Here is a 17,185-nt window from a genome sequence, read left to right on the forward strand (position 1 = left end):
AACGCAGTGACCCGCGCGCCCTTCTGCACCGCACGAAAAGCTTTTCGAACGCGTCAGACGGAGTCGTAGCAGGCTGGGCGAGCCGCAGGAGCGAGAGAGCGAAAGTCAGTTGTCCGTCGCTTGTCGCCGCGGACGCAAGGGCCTGAGCGAAGCTGGCGATGATGCCGCGAAGCGTCCGCCCCCTCCCGGGCTCTGCGCTGCAGCTGTGCGCCCTTGACGAGCTAGACCGATGCTTCCCGCGGACCCAGGTGGCTGGGCACGCTCGCCCTCGACGTCGCTTCCCCCGTCGCTCTCCGCCCCACCTCTCCCTCGCGTGCATCGTAGACTCGCCATTCACCCGACTGCAGACGGCCTGATCCTCCGCCCGTTCGATGCCAGCTACCGAGGATTGTACGACGGCGCGGCAGTGCGCATCCGATGGGGAGGGAGCAGTCCGGAACCGCTGGCTCGCTGGGTCGAGAAGCAGGATGACGACGGCATCGAGGTCGACGGCGTGGCGGGCGTGCTCACGGGATTCGTCGACTCGTACCTCGTCGTAATCACTCAGGCGACAGTCGCAGCCAGCCTCCCCGAGTCGCCGCCCTCGACCGTCTTCACCGCTCAGTCACTCCTCGCCGTTCCCCTCGGCTCCATCGATGCGGCGCAGGCCGTTATCACCCGATACGCTGCCAAGCAAGCTGCGCGCCGCAAGCGCTCGACTTCGACCACCTCGACTGCGAGCGCCATTTCGCGCAGCGTCGACGCCGTCGTCTCCGCTTCCGCACGGCTCGCAACACCATCTGCGCCTGTCTCTGCCGAGACGACCGACGAAAGTGACAGCGAAACCGACTCATCTGCCGACGAGGCGGATGCCGAACCGCCTGCGCTTCCCGCAAAGGGCAAGAGGCCGTTCTGGCAGCGGACCTTCTCGCGGGGCTTCGGGAGGAAGAGTGCGTCAACGGCGCCGGACGCTGTCAGCGAGGTCGCGGGAGCAGAAAAGGAGGCGCTGGGCGAGTCGAGCGACATGGCTGCCGCGTCGAACGACCCAAATGAGGCATCTCCGCCCAACGCCACGGACGCGCCCGACCTTCCCGACGTTGCCGCAGCAGCCACCTCCGCTCCAGCAACAGCCAGGACTAGCGCGACCGACGAGCTGGAAGACGCAGATATGCGCGAATCGCAGCTCGAGCTCGACAAGAAGCTCGTCGCCGAGTGCATCCGGACCTTCACCGGCCTGTACTTCTCTTACGGCGGCGACATCACGCGCTCGCTGCAGGCGAAGCACCAGCGCGGTGACGAGTCAACGTTGAAGCATCTCCCGGCGTGGCGGTCCGCAGAGAAGCGCTTCTGGTTCAACCGCCACCTCATCTCGCCGTTCGTGCAGGCAGGCGTGCGTCCACTGTTTTTCGCACGGATCATGCTGCAACAAGCTGAACCATCGTGCGCAGCTACACGCCTACGTGCTTGTGCTGCAACAAGGTTTCTGCCAGCAAGTCACCGTCAACCTCCCGCTCCGCCCGTACAGCACCTTGACACCCTCGGCTGTCCCTCCCTCCCCGACCTCCGTCACCCTCGATCTCATACTCCTCACGCGCCGTTCGACCGAGCGCCCCGGCTTGCGCTACCAGCGCCGCGGGATCAACGACTCGGGCCAGGTTGCCAACTTCTGCGAGAGCGAGTTCATCGTCGTGTGCGAGCGCGAGGGGCGCAGGCACGTTGCGTCGTTCGTCCAGGTCCGCGGGTCGATTCCGGTCTTCTGGAGTCAGTCGCCCTGGGCGCTCAAGCCGCCGCCGGTTCTCGAGCGCACGAAGGAGGAGTCGCGCGCGGCGATGGCAAAGCACTTTGATGCGCTATTGCAGCGCTATGGGCGCGTCGTGTGCGTGAACCTCGCGGAGGTCATAGGGAAGGAAGGAGCGGTAGTCGAGGCGTACCGGACGGGTGTCGCGAGTCTGAAAAAAGACGAAAAGGACCTTCGGTGCGTTCTCATCTCCACCCTGTGCTCGGGAAATCGCTGACCCGTTGGCGTCAGCTATGTCGACTTTGACTTCCACGCCGCGACAAAGGGCTTCCACTACGAGAACCTGTCGCGCCTGATCGACCTCGTCGAGGAGGACCTCGAAGAGCTGCAGACCTTCTGGACGGCCGGGTCCGAGGTCTATTCGGTTCAGCAGGGTGTGCTGCGGCAGAACTGCATCGACTGCCTGGACCGCACAAATGGTGCGTGCTGTGAACCCGCCATGACAAGAATAAACATGCTGACGGCGCACTCTACATAGTCTCCATGTCGGCTGTCGCGCGATGGGTGCTGCAGAGGCACTTGGTCCACCTCGGCATAACGACCGCGGGCGAAGACGCATTTGAGCTCGAGACCGCCTTCAACGCTCTCTGGGCCGACAACGGCGACGCCATCAGTCGCGAGTACGCCGGCACCTCCGCCCTCAAAGGCGACTTTACGCGGACGGGCAAGCGCAATTGGCGCGGTGCGATGAACGACGCGAGCAACTCGATCTCGCGCCTGTTGCTCTCGACGACGACCGACTTCTTCAAGCAGGCGACGCTCGACTACGTCCTCGGCGTTAATCTCCGCGCTTTCGAGGAGTTTTCGGCGCGCCTCGAAGCGAGCGACCCGGGCGAGATTGTCCGCCTGGCCAAGATTCGGCAGGAGGCGATCGAGACGACGTGCCGCGAAGCGCTGCCCGAGGGCGAGCACAAGCTTGCGGCCTGGACGCTGCTCTCGCCTTCGGCGCAGGACTGCGTCCGCCCGCCGAAGGGCGGCAAGTTCGAGGAGAAGGTGTTCATCCTCTCGAGTCGCGCCATTTACGTCGTCGCGTACGAATATACGCTCCAGAAGGTTATCAGTTCGCTGCGCGTCCCGCTCGGGTCGGTCGCCGGCGTGCAGGTCGGCGCATACCACCTGTCGGCGCTCGACGCGTCCGGCCGGGACGCCAACGAGAACTACGGCTTCTGTCTCCGCTTCTACGAGGACGAGGCAACCGAGCACGTGCGCACGTACTCGCTGCGCACGAGCTCGCCGCGGAAGGCCGCCTCGACCGTGAGCAGCCGACCGTCGACACCGCTCAAGCCGCTCAAGCTCCCCTTCTCGGCGGGCAAGATGACCTCGTCGTCTTCGTCGTCGTCCCTCTCTGGCTCTGCCGCTCCGTCTACGCCCGCGCCTCCCCCGCACGAGACGCACTACGTTGCGTTCAAGGCGCTCCGGCGCGACGCCGTCAAAGTCGCCACCGCCGAGGGCGAGAGCCAGATCCTCGACTCGCGCATCGGCGGGCCCGGCGCAGGCTCGGACGCCGAGGGCCGCACGGCGCGCGAGATCGTGTGGAATCTCGTCGCGCGCGTGCGGGAGGAGTGCGACCAGGCGGGCGCCGACGTCGAGCGCGAGGGGTGGCTCGAAGAGAGGGACGTGATCAGCCTTGCAGAGAGCAAGGCGCAGACGTCGATTGTTGACAAGCTGTCGCACTCGCTGTACAAGGCCATCTGGCTCTAGAGTATTCCACTCGCTCTGGGTGTTGTCTTGTCGTTCCTACCGCCCCTTGTCATCACTTCTGTAGACACTCGACGTACTGCTACAACAATCTAATCAACAGATATCCCGCACAGTCCGCACGAGCACACGAGTCTCTAAAGCAAGCGGTTCGACAGCCTCCCGATCCCGCCGCGCCAGTTGCGCATCCCGCTCGTCTTGAGCGCCCCCTGCGAGTGCTGCACGGCATGGTACCCCTGCACGACGTCCTGCAGCTGCAGCAGCACGGCGGGCACGTCACTCGCAGCCTTCGCCGCGGCGGCGGCGCTCGCGAGCGCGTCGGGCGGAGCGGGCGTCGCGTCGGCGGTCGCAGGCCCCGCCGAGGCCGCTGCTCCTGCGGCTGCGGCGGCTGCGGCGGCTGCGGCTGCTGCTGCGGCGGCGGCGACGATCGAGTCGGTCGCCGAGACGGGCGCCGAGAAGAGCGAGGTCGGGATCTCGAGCGGCTTGCGCGACGGCGACGACGCAGAGTCGCCGCCGCCGTGTGCACCGACCGTCGTCTGCGCCTCGAGGCCCTTGCGCGGGACCTTTGTGCTGCGCGAGGGCGACGCCGCTGCGGGCGGCGGCGTGTTTGCCTGGTCGTCGTCCGCCTCGGCTGCGTCGCCGTCGTCCCGCCCGCGCTTGTGCCTCGCCGCCGCCTGCGCACTCTCCTCGTTACTCGCGTCGCGCCTCCGCGCGCGCTCGGCTTCGCGCGAGCGCGCGGCGCCGACGACGAGGCGGCTCGCGGCGCCGGCGTCGCACAAGGCGCGCACGACCTCGTACGAGAGGAAACCGAGGACGTCCATGACTTCGTCGGCGGGCGAGACCGAGTCGAGGATGTGCGGGAGCGCGAGAAAGTCGCGGAACTTTTTGCCTGCGCACGAGGGCACGGCGGGAGTGAGGCTAGGTAAGAGGGTGACTGGACAGGTGGAAACGCACTCTTGCGGTAGACGAACGAGGCTTGTCGGGCCTGAGCATAGTGCTCGTACTCGTCCTTGCTCATCTGGCTCGTCACCTGGTCCATTTGCTGCGGGGCGGCGCGTGTGAGCAGACTTATAGTGGGAAGGAGGATTGGTTAGACTCACCCGCAGACGCTGCTTGTTGACCTCGTACGCCTCTGCCTCGTCCTCTGGCTCGTCGTCGCCCTCGAGGTAGTCTGCCCACGCGTCGTTGAACTCCCACGGTAGCCGCACGGTCGTCTTGATGACTTTGAGGGTCTTGTCTGTGCAATTCGACGTCACGAAGCATTAGTCCATCTCACGCGGCCAGCGAGAGCGGAGCAGAAAGCGCGGAAGAGAATCGCACGGACGCACCCGAGACGGGCTCCTCCATGCCGTCGATTTCGTCGTCTGCCTCGTTGGGCTCCTTCATCTTTTTGCGCACGTCGCGCCAGCTGAGGTAGCTGCGGAGGCGGTTGACCTTTGCGCGGTCGTGCCGGACGAGGAAGACGAGGTCCTCGACGGCGATTGCGCGGGTCCCGCGGCGGGTGGCCTGCTGCCGTGCTTGCGTCACCTGCAGTGTGCTCACAGTCAGTGCTGCACAGTTGGAGAGACGGAAGCGAGGTGGGGCGCACGAGTTCGACCATTTCGACGCGGACGACGTCCTCGAGGAACTGGACGAGGTCTTCGTCGGGGTCCTTGATGCCTGTGCAGACAAAGACCATCGAGCTGATTTCGGCCGAGTAGACGTAGCGCGGCTTGAGGGCGAGAGCCGACATGGCGACGAGGAGGAGGAGGGAGTCGCGGTGTAGCGAGCCGAGCAGGGAAGGCGGCTGGGTGTGCAGTGCAGTCTGGAGCAGTCTAGTGCGCGGATCAGCGAATTGCGACTCGGTTGTATTCGCCGTTGACCTTGGTGCTCTTCGCTTGCTCTCGCCTCTCTTCTCCTGCCCGCTGCACTCTCGCCCGCCATGAGTCTGATCGCGTCCAGCTCGCGCACGTTGCTGCGCTCTACCTTTGCACACGCTGCCCGCGCCCGCCCCTACTCTGCCGCGCCCGACGCTGCCCCTCCCTCCCCCGTCCCCGAATCTTCTCCCGCCAGTGCCCCTCCCGCCCCCGCCCCCGTCGCGCCCCTGCCCGGGTCCAGCGTCCTCCCCGAGGCCTTCCGCGCACCCGCACCCACGCCCAGCGCTCCCGCCTCGCGCACACCCCGCTCGGCCGCGCACCTCGCCTCGTCGCCCTCCCTGTCCGGGCGGCCATCGCACCGCATGCACCAGCCCTACACCCTCCACGTCTACTCGACCCGCAACAACACCATCCTCACCCTCTCGACCTCGCCCGCCGCGTCCGCGTCGTCGCACTCTTCCGCGTCGAGCGCAGACCCGCACCACCCGGTCGCATGGGTCTCGAGCGGGTCCGCCGGCTACAAGGGCGCCGCGCGCGGGACCTACGACGCCGCCGTCGAGGTCACCCTGCGCATGTTCAAAAAGATCCAGGACCTCGTCCAGCCCCCCGTGCTCGCCGGCGGGCAGCGCGTAAAGGCCGCCGGCCCACCGCCGACAGAGCTCGAGGTCGTGTGGAAGGGATTCGGGCAGGGCCGCGATGCCGTCTTCCGCACGCTCATGGGCGCAGAGGGCGACAGGGTCCGCGGACTTGTCAAGCGCGTGACGGATGCGGTGCGTCGGGGTCTCTCGCTCTGCTACCTCTGTTCAGCGTGTGCTGACTCTCTCTGTCTGCACCCACAGACGCCCCTCAAGATTGGTGGTACCCGCCCGAAGAAGCGGCGAGTGTGCGTTGACAAGCTGCCCTCACACATCCGTCGTCTCCGGTCTGACCTCCTCTTCGCGCTTGCAGCATCTAGACGCTGCTCCCGAGCGGCGAGGAAGGGTGCGGTGGATGTCGATTTTACCTCATCACTTGCAAGATTCTGCTGCACCGCGTTCCAAGCGACTAGCGCCTCCTGTGAGTCAGGTCGTACTGCTTTGAGCGGAAGCAACGGCGTCAAACTCGGACGAGGTATTTCAAGCGAGGATTTTGCGCAATTTGGACTGCTTGCAAGCTGTACCATGACTGCCCTTAGCCCGCTAGATGCGAGCACTGCGAGATGAGACTTTCATCTGCTCCGAGAGGGAGGACAGCTCGTTGTTCCCAGCTTCGTCTGCTGGTGCATGCGCTGCGTGTCTGGTGCTCTTGCCGTCCACACCCTCGCCCGTTCCTGGACCCGCTGCACTCCTACAGCCCATCCCGCACTTTCTCGCTCGCTCCCGCGTCCCCTCGTCTTTGCGGCTCCCCTCCGCCGCCTGTCCGTCTCGCCCGCGCAGCTCCGCTCCAAGATGTCGCAGCCAAAGGACCAGGTCGTCAACAAGACGGCCCACCCCTTTGAGCGCCCCTCGCTCGAGAGCCTCCTCATCCGCCGTTTCTTCTTCGCGCCCGCGTTCGAGATCTACGGCGGTGCGTCCCTGTCCCGGAGCGGCGCTGATCGAGACAGCGCTGTGCAGAGCTGACAGGACTTTCTGGCGCACCTCCGCAGGCGTCAAGGGTCTCTACGACTATGTGCGCTCCTCCCCTCTCCTCCATGCCTACTCCGCAGGGTGAGCTGACTTCGCAACGACGCACACGCGCAGGGCCCTCCCGGCTCGTCGCTCCAGGCCAACATCCTCGACACGTGGCGCAAGCATTTCATCATCGAGGAGGAGATGCTCGAGCTTGACACGACCATCATGACGCTCTCGGACGTGCTCAAGACGTCGGGCCACGTCGACAAGTTTACCGACTGGATGGTGCGCGACGTCAAGACGAACGAGGTCTACCGCGCCGACCACCTCATCGAGGGCGTCCTCGAGGCGCGCCTCAAGGGCGACAAGGAGGCGCGCGGCGTCCAGGCCGTCCAGGAGGAAGAGGACGCGACGGTCAAGAAGAAGAAGAAAAAGGTCAAGAGCGTCGCCGTGCAGCTCGACGACGCCGTCGTTGCAGAGTACGAGGCCGTCCTCGCCAAGATTGACAACTACACGGGCGCCCAGCTCGGCGAGCTCATCCGCGAGCACAAGATCCTCGCGCCCGACACGGGCAACGAGGTGACCGAGCCCGTCGAGTTCAACCTCATGTTTGACTCGAGCATCGGCCCGACCGGCCAGATCAAGGGGTGCGTCTTTGCCTGTCTCTTGCGTTCGCAGCTCCGGCTGACCCCCTCGCCGCCGTGAAGCTACCTCCGCCCCGAGACCGCCCAGGGCCACTTTGTCAACTTCAACCGCCTTCTCGACTTCAACAACGGCCGCGTGCCCTTTGCCTCGGCCCAGATCGGCAAGTCGTTCCGCAACGAGATCTCGCCTCGTTCGGGTCTCCTCCGTGTCCGGTGCGTCAAGGCTTTGTCTTTGCCAGAACTCCATGTAACGAGCTCCTGCTAACTACTACTTGCTGTTGACTACGCACAGCGAGTTCACCATGGCCGAGATCGAGCACTTTGTCGACCCGCTCGACAAGAGCCACGAGCGGTTCAGCCTCGTCAAGGACATCAAGCTGCGCCTGCTGCCCAAGGACGTCCAGTCGGCGGGCCGCACCGACATCTCGGAGCTGACGATCGGCGAGGCCGTGTCATCGGGCATGGTCGACAACGAGACGCTCGGCTACTTCCTCGCGCGCATCTTCCTCTTCCTCACCAAGATTGGCATCAACCCGGCGCGCCTGCGGTTCCGCCAGCACATGAGCAACGAGATGGCCCACTACGCCGCCGACTGCTGGGACGCCGAGATCGAGACGTCGTACGGGTGGATCGAGTGCGTCGGGTGCGCCGACCGCTCGGCGTACGACCTCACGGTGCACTCGGTCAAGACGCAGAACAAGCTCGTCGTGCGCCAGCCGCTCAAGGAGCCCCGCGTCGTCGAAAAGATTGTCGCGCAGCTCGACAAAAAGGCGTTTGGCCCCATGTTCAAGCGCGACGCAAAGGCCATCGAGGAGGCCATCCTCGCCCTCAGCGACGAGTGCCTCAAGAAGGCCATGGCCGAGCTCCAGGAGAAGCAGTGCGTGGCGGGGTCCTTTCTATGCTGTGCGTATGGTCTGACCATGCGGGCAACGCAGGGCGGCAACGATCGAGGCGAACGGTCAGACCTTCGAGGTCCCGGTCAGCGTTCTCCAGATCCAGCCGCAGCAGATCAAGGAGATGGGTGAGTTCGCGCACTCGCTTGTTCTTCTCAGCCCTTGCTGACCCTTTGCTGGATTCGCAGTCCGCGAGTTTGTCCCGAACGTGATCGAGCCGTCCTTCGGTATCGGCCGCATCCTCTACTCGCTCCTCGAGCACTCGTACTGGGCCCGCGCCGACGACGTCAACCGCGGCGTCCTCTCGCTCCCGCCCGTCGTCGCGCCCATCAAGTGCCTCATCGTCCCCCTGTCGAACAACACCGAGTTCAAGCCGCTCGTCGCGCGCGTCTCGCACCAGCTCCGCTCGCTCGGCGTCGCGAGCCGCGTCGACGACTCGAACGCGTCCATCGGCAAGCGCTACGCCCGCAACGACGAGCTCGGCACCCCGTACGGCGTCACGCTCGACTTTGCTTGTGCGCGACCACTTTCCCGTCTCTCGTGCCTCACCACTGCTGACTCTCATGCCCACCCCTTGCGCATCGCAGCGGTCAAGAACAACACGATGACGATCCGCGAGCGCGACACGACGCTCCAGCTCATCGGCTCGATCGACGACGTGATCCAGCTCGTTGCTCAGCTCTGCCGCGGCGACCTCTCGTGGGCCGAGGCGCAGCAGAAGCTCCCCGCCTACTCGGGCGAGCAGGAGGCGTGAGCGGTAGGTGGACCGGGCTCGGTTGTCGACGGCGGTTATGTTTGTAGAGAACTGCTCCTCCTTCCATGGGCTGAAAGGCAGATGTGCATCTTTCCTCTCTTGCCCACTGTCGGTAGAAGCGAGAGGTCGAGCAAAAAGTGCATGCAGAATTGAGAGTACAAACAACAGCTACAAAGAGGGGAACAGAATACCGACTCGTCACAACGAGAGAAACCCATTCTCCTGCTGATGCAGCCCGCCAATCAGCATGTCCATCGGATCCGGCGCGGTCGGGCGCAACGCGACGAGCTGATTGCCGAGCCCGACGGAGAGGACGGAGCCACTGAGCGCAGCGACGACGGGTCGTGCGCGCGAGAAGGGCAGGCGGTCCGCCGCGGCAGCGCTCGCAGACCTCGACTGCGTGGGCGTTTTGCTTGAGGTGTTGCGGCCGCCGGGAGCGCGGCGCTGTCGCAGGCCGGACGATGTCGATCCGGGGGCTGGCGCGCTGCCGTCCGCGACAGTCGCCGAATTGCCATCGACGCCTCGCTCTAGCACGCGAGCGAGGTCGCTCGTCCCGAGGTCAAAGCCGTCGTCGAAAGATCCGCCGTCCTTGCCGAGCGAGAGCGACCAAACCTCCCAACCACGACGAGGCGCACTCTCGCCGTGCGCACCGGCCCTAAGCTGCCGCCGCAGGCCGGCAGCTTTGCGCGCCGAGGTCACAACGTCCCAACCGCCTCGCTCTTCGATCTCGACCGAGCAGACCTCGACTACCCTGAGGGGCAGCGCGGCACAGTCCTGACGAGAGGACGTCTCCCGCGTGCTGGCGGGCAGAGGTATGATACTCGAGGGCGGCGAGCTGTGCGGCGACGACGCAGCCGAGAGAGCGAGAGGCGGGGGTGGAGCGAGCGAGTTGTAAGTCGGGATTGTCCGCTCGTGCACGGGCGAGTGCGACCCGGACGACGAGTCTGACGAGCGGCTCTCGTGGCTGACTTGCTGGTGCGTGCGCGGTCGGACGGGCGAGAGCTCGATGCCGAGGCTCGACGCTGGCTGCTGCAGCGGTCGCGAGGGCGTGGCGGGCTTCTTGCGCGGCGAGAAACGTCGAGACGTGCCGCCCGAGCTCAACGTGCGCGACATCATGGGGCTGCCGATCACCGTAGAGCCGGATCGACTGCGCGCGATCGCGGCAAAGTCGGTAGTGTTGCATGCGCAGGGTTCGAGCGAGGCAGACGTCGGAGGCGTGAAGACGCGCAAGACGCGCAGGCTCGTCCGGGTCGACACGAGCGCGACAAATCCGTCGACGAGCGGGTCGGAGCAGGCAGAGCAGGCTTGCTCGACAGGTGGGTCGACGAGGCGAATCTGTCGGACGCGAGAGCCGAGGTCGACAGGCTCGCCCAGACGAGTCGGTGCCGTCGAGAGCGTGTAGAAAGCGATTGTGCCCGACGATGATGCGACCGCGACTACCCCCTGCACCTGCGGCGCTTCATCGCTCGTAACGATGGAGAAAGCGCCAACCGCGATGCGAGCCACAGCGCCACCGCCCTGGGCAGCCTGGAGGTCGAAAATGACCTTGGCCACACCCGGTAAGGCTAGGCTGACCAGTCGCAGCCGCCCATTGGATGAGGCGAGAGCGAGGAGCGGTGGTCGCGCGCCTGACAACGTCGCAGGCGCGGATACAAGCCATCGCTTTGCGCCGTCTCCGAGGCCCACCGGCAGACTGTCAGGCAGCGCAATCGCGCTCGACGTGCAGCTATTCGGGTCCCAGCGGACGATCGAGCCGTCGCGGTGCAGGCTGTAGAAGGCGCATGCAGCTGGTGGGTCGGGCGTCGTCGCGCGGTTCGCGCTGCTGGTCGGCGGAGCGGGCGTGCTCAGGGAAGGCTCACGCGTCGTGCGGCGCGGCGGGATCAACGGCGTGCCTGCTTCGACGACGAGCGAGATGACGGTGGACGGCGATGAAGGCGAGGGCGACGCGATGCTGAGCGGGCCGCCGCCGCGCTCGAGCGACCACGCAAGCACACGACCTCTCGCCGTCGCAGCTGCGACGTATCGCCCGTGCGAGTCGACAGCCAGCGCGACCAGCGAGATGGGCTCGCCGAGGACTGGCAAGTCCAGCGAGCTTGTCGCGACCGCTCCGTCCGCGTCCTGGCGCCGCACCTGCAGGCGCGTCTCGAGAGCCGCCCAGCTGACGACGATGTCACCACCGCTCGCAACGAGCTCAAGATCACCGTCGTGCTGCGCATTGAGGGCAGGCTCGACCTCGACCCCTGCTTCGGGCCCTTTGTGCGCGACGAATGACCTGCGCTTGCGCGCGGTGGGACCGCCGAGGCGCTCCTCGCTGCCCCAGTGCGCCTGCAGGAGCTCGGCGTCCTTGAGCAGGTACAGGAGGAGGAGGTACAAGAGGCCCATGACGACGGCGATGGGAAAGAGGAGCACCGCAAGCTTGGTGAAGAGCGACGAGCTCGAGTCGTGCGAGCCGCCGACGAGGTAGTCGAGGCTCTCGGGCGTTGTGAGAGCGTCTTCAGAGAAGAACTGAATCGAAACGGGCGGTTCGAGATAGACCTGCACGCTCGTCGCGTTGGAAGGATTGATGAGACTCCAGAAGGCGGCACCCGAGCCTGCCCGGACGTCGGAAGGCAGAGAGGCAGCGGGATCGGCATTTCGGCCGACGCGCAGAGAGTGAGGGTTGGACGGCGAGAAAGACGGCGAGAGGAAGGGGCGGTCCGAGGTGAGAGCGGTGTGCGAGCAGGCCGCGGGGAGGTAATGCTCGCTGCCGTAGCTGCGACGAACAGGAGTGAGCGAACAGGCAACGGAATGTCGTGACGGAATAGCGCACAAGGCGTAGAGGAAGACGTTGAGGAACCAGAGGAGCGCGACGGTGGTCGTCTTGGCAGGCCGTTGTCGCAAAATCTTCCAAGCGGCTGGACCCGCGTTACGAACGCTCCAGTTTGAGGTGCCAGCCTCCTTCGCCTTTCCGGCACCGTTGGAAACGGGCTGATATGACACGGCCGTGTTCTGCGCGAGTATATCGGCAAGCTGCGAGAACGAAGGTCAGTTCAGAAGTGCTGTCGTTGAGAAGGAGGTCACTGATCGCACTTCAAGGCGTTGAATATCGATAGAGAGGACAGTCGAGAAGAAGGTGAGTTCAAGAAAGTAGTCGACGACGAGGACAACGGCGCCAAAGCGAATCCATTCGCGCATGACCTGTGGAGTAGACGGTTATATCAAGTTCGCGCAGTAAGAAACGGGGAATTACGTACGGCAATGTCGACCCACCACAGTAGCCCGAGCGCCATGATCTCGTCAACGAGGAGCAGGATAGACATCTCGACACCGACGGCCTTGAGACCCGCCGACATGCGCTGCGGGACGGGCAGGTGGATGTCCGTGTCGGCAATCGCTCGGAGCACGATGATCATGTTGTCGAGGCCGGAGGTCAACACGAGGAAAGCGAGCAAGTTCCTGCGGATCGAGACAATCAGGACGAGCGACAGCCTAGACTGGGCCAAGAAACGCACCAAGGCACGAGACCCAGTCCCCAGCCCATGAGCCAGCAGATACTGACGCTCATGATGCCCGACGCCGCGAGCTCGACGATGCCGGTAACGAGCAGACCCATCTTCGAGTGTGCGCGCAGCTTGCCGATGTACCGCCACACGTAGAACGCGACGAGGAGGTAGCCGATACCGTACACGAGGTTCTCGAGACGACGAGGGTGAGGTGATCCGGTGACTAGGTGCGGAAAGAACTTGAGCAGGACGTGCCGTGCTCCGACCTTGCTCTCGGTGGCAAGGCCAAAGGGGTCGGGCGATGTCGAGCCGGGCCAGCCCTTGTGATCGAGGACGTCGTGCACCGTCCTTCGCCACGACTCGATTGCGCTTTCTCGTGATGCTGCGGCGAGGGCGGTAGCGTTGGACGGGAAAGCCGATGTCGAGGTATTCGAGGGAAGAGACGGGCCGTCGTCGAGGAAGAACGAAATGACGAGATGCTGCGCCGTCTTGACAACGCCCTGCAGACGAGATGATCAGTCACATTCTACGATAATCCGCGCATGCGAAAAGGCGCACATGCCGGTCTCTGCCGGCGCCAACCATCGTGTCGGACACCGTGAGCGGCAGAGCTAGCGTTGCAGCGTCACCGGGAGCTCCTTCCGCTCGGACAGGAGGCTGGCTGAGCGTGCGGTGGATGTCGGGATCGCGCAGAAGCTCGTCCTCGGTCGCCCACCAGCCAACCGGGCTCAGGACGGCGCAGCGCCCGTTCGCTAGGCGCAGACAGCCGTTTCCAGCTACTTCCGCCGCGAGTAGGCGGCGCTCGAGCTCGTGTTGGATCCGCCAGGTGCGGTGCAGCAAGCCCTTGCCGACGGGACCGCGATGCGCCGTGCTGCCTGCGCCGACGACAGAGACGAGCACCTGCTCGACGCGGATCCGGCGCCCGCCGCCGTGACGCCCCGTCTTCTCGTAGTACGTCTGCACGCGGTCCCAGCAGACGTCCTCCTCGGTCGAGATCAGACCCTCGCGGCTCATGCCTGCCAGTTCCCAGACGAGCTCGCCGCGACCGCGGCGGGTGATGGCACTCGCGCTGATGTCGAAGATGGATCCGGACGGCGAGAAGGTGAGGATGATGGCGGGCGAGAGCAGACTGCAGATGATGAGGCCGGTCGTGAGGAGGGAGAGGGTCTGGTGGGTCGCGATGAAGGCGCCGAACGCCGAGAAGAAGCGCGCCGTTCCATCGTAGTAGGTCTGAAGACTCCACAGACTGGCCCAAGAGGACGCTGGAGGCGGCGCGGCGTGTTGCGGGCGCCGCCTCGCCATGGGAAGGCTGGCCGGGAGGACGAGGAGAGGAGGTACAAGCGTGTTAAGCCGAGGGCTGCCGCATCTCGAGGGTGTGGGGGTAGTCCTGTCGAGGCTGTGCACGAGCCTACGCAGGCGGCAGAGCGGGATGGCGGAGAAAGGGAGCAGGCGGAACCTCGGCGTCCTCGTTCGATGCTGCCTCTGCGCATACACTCCGTCTTTTGACCGAGAAGCGATATCAAGATATCTGGACAACCTCTAAATGCCTCCCTCAGCAACGCCGACGACTTCTGGTGCGCTCTTCGCCGTTCCGCACTTTCCCCACTTCCTCATCAGCTGAACCGTCGATCCACTCGCGATCGCTATGCGACAGCCCCTGAGCACGTGCGATACATGCGGCAGGCCCTCGTAGAAGCGCGCAAGTCTGTCCCGGTCGAGACCGCTTTCTGCGTCGGCGCCGTCATCGTCTCTTCCGCGTCGCACCCGTCTCGCCCTGCTGCCGTCCTCGCGACAGGCTACTCGCGCGAGCTACCGGGCAACACGCACGCCGAGCAGTGCGCACTCGACAAGCTCGCACCAGCGCGAGACGGTCGAATGGACGCAGACCGAGACGCTCTCCTCGAGGGGGCGAGTATCTACACGACGATGGAACCTTGCTCGACGCGCCTGAGCGGCAACGTTCCCTGCGTGCAGCGCATACTCGCGACGCGCATCCAGCACATCTATGTCGGCGTCGAGGAGCCGCGCGATTTCGTCGAGTGCGAGGGGACGCGGCTGCTCCGCGAGCAAGGACGCGAGGTCGTGCTTGTGGTCGACCCGGAAGACCCGGGCCTCGGAAAAGAGTGTCTGCGAGTGGCGAGGGGAAAGTGAGGGTGGGTCGGCCCCGATTCCTGTACAAAGCGCATGCAGCATAGTCTCATTTCTCGCACGGAGATATCTTTTGTGGAGTGAACGGGTCTCAGATTGAAAGTGGTACTAGATGTGATGTTGCTGGCGGTATTGTCCAGCCTGTCTAAAACTGCGCGAAGCTTCGTCTCCCCTCCCGCCGCCGCTATCGCCGCAGAGGGCTTCGGCTTCTGACGATCTGATCAGGGCTTTGTGGCGCACTCCGCCCGCTCGTCGTCCCCTCGCCAGACTCGCCGCCCGCAATACCCACCCCGAGCCCCTGCGCGACCTGGCCGCTCATGCTCGCCGCGTATCGCTCACCCGCCTGTGCGCCCGGGTACGGCTGCGCATAGAGCGGGCTGACGCTCTGCTGCATCGGAGCCTGCTGCACTGGCAAATCCGGCATCGAGCCCGACCGCGGCATGTTCTGCGCTGTGAAGCCCGGATTCGCGTATGGGTTCGCCCCGCCGCCCCCGCCGCCGCTGCCGATGAGCGACGTGTCGCTCCCGGCTGCCTCGGTGCTCCCGCGGCGGTGAACCTGCTGGAAGACGCTGTTGACCGAGTACTCGGGTGTCTGCGCGCCGACATGCACGCCCTGCGGTGGCGGACGGCGGTTCGCTGTCGACCCGACGTTCGAAAGCGAGGGCGAGGTGCTCGAGCTAGACGCGGCGGACGCGCGCAGGGTCGCGAGTGCCGAGTTGGCAGTGTACAGAGGTGGCGGAGGCGGGCTGGAGAGACTGCCGTTGGCGAAGTGACGGGGTTGCGGGACAGCGGGAGTGAAGGGACCCTTGGCGAGTGAGGGAGAAGACAGAGTGGATGGCAGGGGCGACGAGTTTGTCAGGGCGCGACGGCCGGCATCGGGAAGGTTGTATAGGTAGGTCGACGCGACGACCATGGCGGACCCGACGAGGAAGGAGAGGGTGACGTTGAAGTCGAACAGGATGATGCCGGCGCAGAAGGAAAGGACAATGGCGAGCGAGGTTGCAAAGCCTTTCATGATATTGTCGCTGTTGCGGTTTGGTGGTGTTAGCGTGCGTAGGGCCAGCAATGCGGCCATCTTGGCGCACCTGTAGCGGATCACGAGGGCGGTCACGAGACCACCAAAGACCTGCATGCGGAACTGTTAGATAAGTACGATGCGATACGCGAGCTAGCACCGGGACGCGCCTGGATCGACACGACAGCCCAAGCCCAACCTCCGAAGTTGGCAAAGATGGGCTGTCCCGCCGTTGAGTTCGGCTTGGCGGGCCCACCGATGAGGGAAACACCGGGCGCAAAGACAGCCATGAGGGCGGGGAGGAGCGAGAAGAACGAGAGCTGGACGTTGCGGATCCAGAGGTCGGCCTTGCTCCCCTTGAGCACCATCTCGAAGTAGACGCCGGCGAGACCCGAGGTCATGCAGGCGCAAAATACGGCAAAGAGACCCTTGGCCTTGTCCATGTCGTGCGAATCGTGCGATGAATTCGAGGTCGTCGACTGAAGCTGGACGACGCCGACTCCCGCGGCGAGAAAGAGAAGTGCGGCCCACTTCTGGGCGGAAAGGCGGCGGCCGAGGAGGAAGACGGAGAAGAGAGCGGTGGTGAGAATCTTGAGATTGTAGGTGACCTGGAAAGTCGGAACGTCGAGGTTGGACGCAGCAACGAATTGCAGCTGCATGACCGCCGAGAATTAGCGCTTGATCAGAGCGTTCAACGTTCAGCAGACGCACGTTGTTCTGGATAACGTAGAGACATGCGGGAATGGACAGCTTCCAGCAGTCGCGGCTGTAAAATGAGAGCACGTTCAGCTTGCGGACGAGCGGACTGAGCGAGAGAGCGGAGCGCACCTGAAGACTTCGCGCAGCATCTTCGCACCGCCCGCCTTGATGGTCTCAGGGCTCCAGGCCGTCCCTTGCAGCGCTCGTCTCCGCTCGTCGTCTTCCGCGGAGGGGATTCGTGCATAGTCTCCTGGTCGTGCCGACGCGACCACAGAGTTACGGAACGCGATCGAGAGCGAGATTGCGCCCTTGAGCAACTCGTTGAGCAAGACGGCGCTGGCAGCGCTGTACATGCGGTCGGCAGGAACGGAAATCCGGCTCTGCGGGAGGCGGGGAGGGAAAACAAAACGGTCAGCACTAGACGCTGGAGAGCCAGAGAAAGCTCGCAGGCTCACGTAGTGCAGCACAACCGTCAAGGCCGAGTTCTGCACCGTCAGCGTGACGAGCGAGATGAGCGAGAGCGGGATCCCCGCGAACGACGCTGCCGGAGCCATCCTCGCTCAACGCTCGTCGCGAGGTGCTGTTGAGCACGCTGACGCTGGACAGAGAGCTAGCCAGGCGGCGTTGCTG

At 64.9% G+C, this 17,185-nt stretch overlaps 7 protein-coding genes across 7 annotated transcripts; 4 read left to right on the forward strand and 3 right to left on the reverse strand.

The window, feature by feature from the left end:
- Window positions 1-229: 229 nt before the first annotated feature.
- On the forward strand, window positions 230-3,478 carry JCM10292_007594 (uncharacterized protein; the record flags this gene model as incomplete). Its single annotated transcript, XM_076646683.1, has 4 exons — window positions 230-1,369; window positions 1,428-1,954; window positions 2,009-2,196; window positions 2,256-3,478. The coding sequence occupies 4 exons, from the start codon at window positions 230-232 to the stop codon at window positions 3,476-3,478; spliced, it is 3,078 nt and encodes a 1,025-aa protein (XP_076507925.1).
- Window positions 3,479-3,612: 134 nt separating this feature from the next.
- SPT3 (transcriptional regulator SPT3) lies at window positions 3,613-5,207 on the reverse strand (the record flags this gene model as incomplete). Its single annotated transcript, XM_076646684.1, has 5 exons — window positions 3,613-4,364; window positions 4,430-4,517; window positions 4,576-4,712; window positions 4,804-5,002; window positions 5,064-5,207. 5 exons carry the CDS (start codon window positions 5,205-5,207, stop codon window positions 3,613-3,615), a joined length of 1,320 nt encoding a protein of 439 aa, XP_076507926.1.
- Window positions 5,208-5,396: 189 nt separating this feature from the next.
- Window positions 5,397-6,286, forward strand: MRPS18 (mitochondrial 37S ribosomal protein uS11m MRPS18; the record flags this gene model as incomplete). The annotated part of the gene is made up of 3 exons (XM_076646685.1): window positions 5,397-6,101; window positions 6,171-6,214; window positions 6,280-6,286. The coding sequence occupies 3 exons, from the start codon at window positions 5,397-5,399 to the stop codon at window positions 6,284-6,286; spliced, it is 756 nt and encodes a 251-aa protein (XP_076507927.1).
- Window positions 6,287-6,758: 472 nt separating this feature from the next.
- On the forward strand, window positions 6,759-9,211 carry JCM10292_007597 (uncharacterized protein; the record flags this gene model as incomplete). The annotated part of the gene is made up of 8 exons (XM_076646686.1): window positions 6,759-6,876; window positions 6,956-6,978; window positions 7,050-7,567; window positions 7,628-7,777; window positions 7,857-8,441; window positions 8,500-8,585; window positions 8,646-8,972; window positions 9,045-9,211. 8 exons carry the CDS (start codon window positions 6,759-6,761, stop codon window positions 9,209-9,211), a joined length of 1,974 nt encoding a protein of 657 aa, XP_076507928.1.
- A 198-nt stretch (window positions 9,212-9,409) lies between these two features.
- On the reverse strand, window positions 9,410-13,995 carry JCM10292_007598 (uncharacterized protein; the record flags this gene model as incomplete). Its single annotated transcript, XM_076646687.1, has 6 exons — window positions 9,410-11,963; window positions 12,021-12,220; window positions 12,281-12,388; window positions 12,445-12,646; window positions 12,703-13,193; window positions 13,252-13,995. 6 exons carry the CDS (start codon window positions 13,993-13,995, stop codon window positions 9,410-9,412), a joined length of 4,299 nt encoding a protein of 1,432 aa, XP_076507929.1.
- A 241-nt stretch (window positions 13,996-14,236) lies between these two features.
- JCM10292_007599 (uncharacterized protein) lies at window positions 14,237-14,844 on the forward strand (the record flags this gene model as incomplete). Its single annotated transcript, XM_076646688.1, has 2 exons — window positions 14,237-14,267; window positions 14,348-14,844. The coding sequence occupies 2 exons, from the start codon at window positions 14,237-14,239 to the stop codon at window positions 14,842-14,844; spliced, it is 528 nt and encodes a 175-aa protein (XP_076507930.1).
- A 181-nt stretch (window positions 14,845-15,025) lies between these two features.
- JCM10292_007600 (uncharacterized protein) lies at window positions 15,026-17,109 on the reverse strand (the record flags this gene model as incomplete). Its single annotated transcript, XM_076646689.1, has 6 exons — window positions 15,026-15,866; window positions 15,927-15,967; window positions 16,027-16,509; window positions 16,568-16,622; window positions 16,685-16,935; window positions 17,011-17,109. 6 exons carry the CDS (start codon window positions 17,107-17,109, stop codon window positions 15,026-15,028), a joined length of 1,770 nt encoding a protein of 589 aa, XP_076507931.1.
- Between the last annotated feature and the right edge of the window lie 76 nt (window positions 17,110-17,185).

Source organism: Rhodotorula paludigena (genome assembly GCF_050403205.1).
Source record: "Rhodotorula paludigena JCM10292 DNA, Rt_paludigena_JCM10292v1_ctg5, whole genome shotgun sequence".
Lineage (NCBI taxonomy): Eukaryota > Fungi > Basidiomycota > Microbotryomycetes > Sporidiobolales > Sporidiobolaceae > Rhodotorula > Rhodotorula paludigena.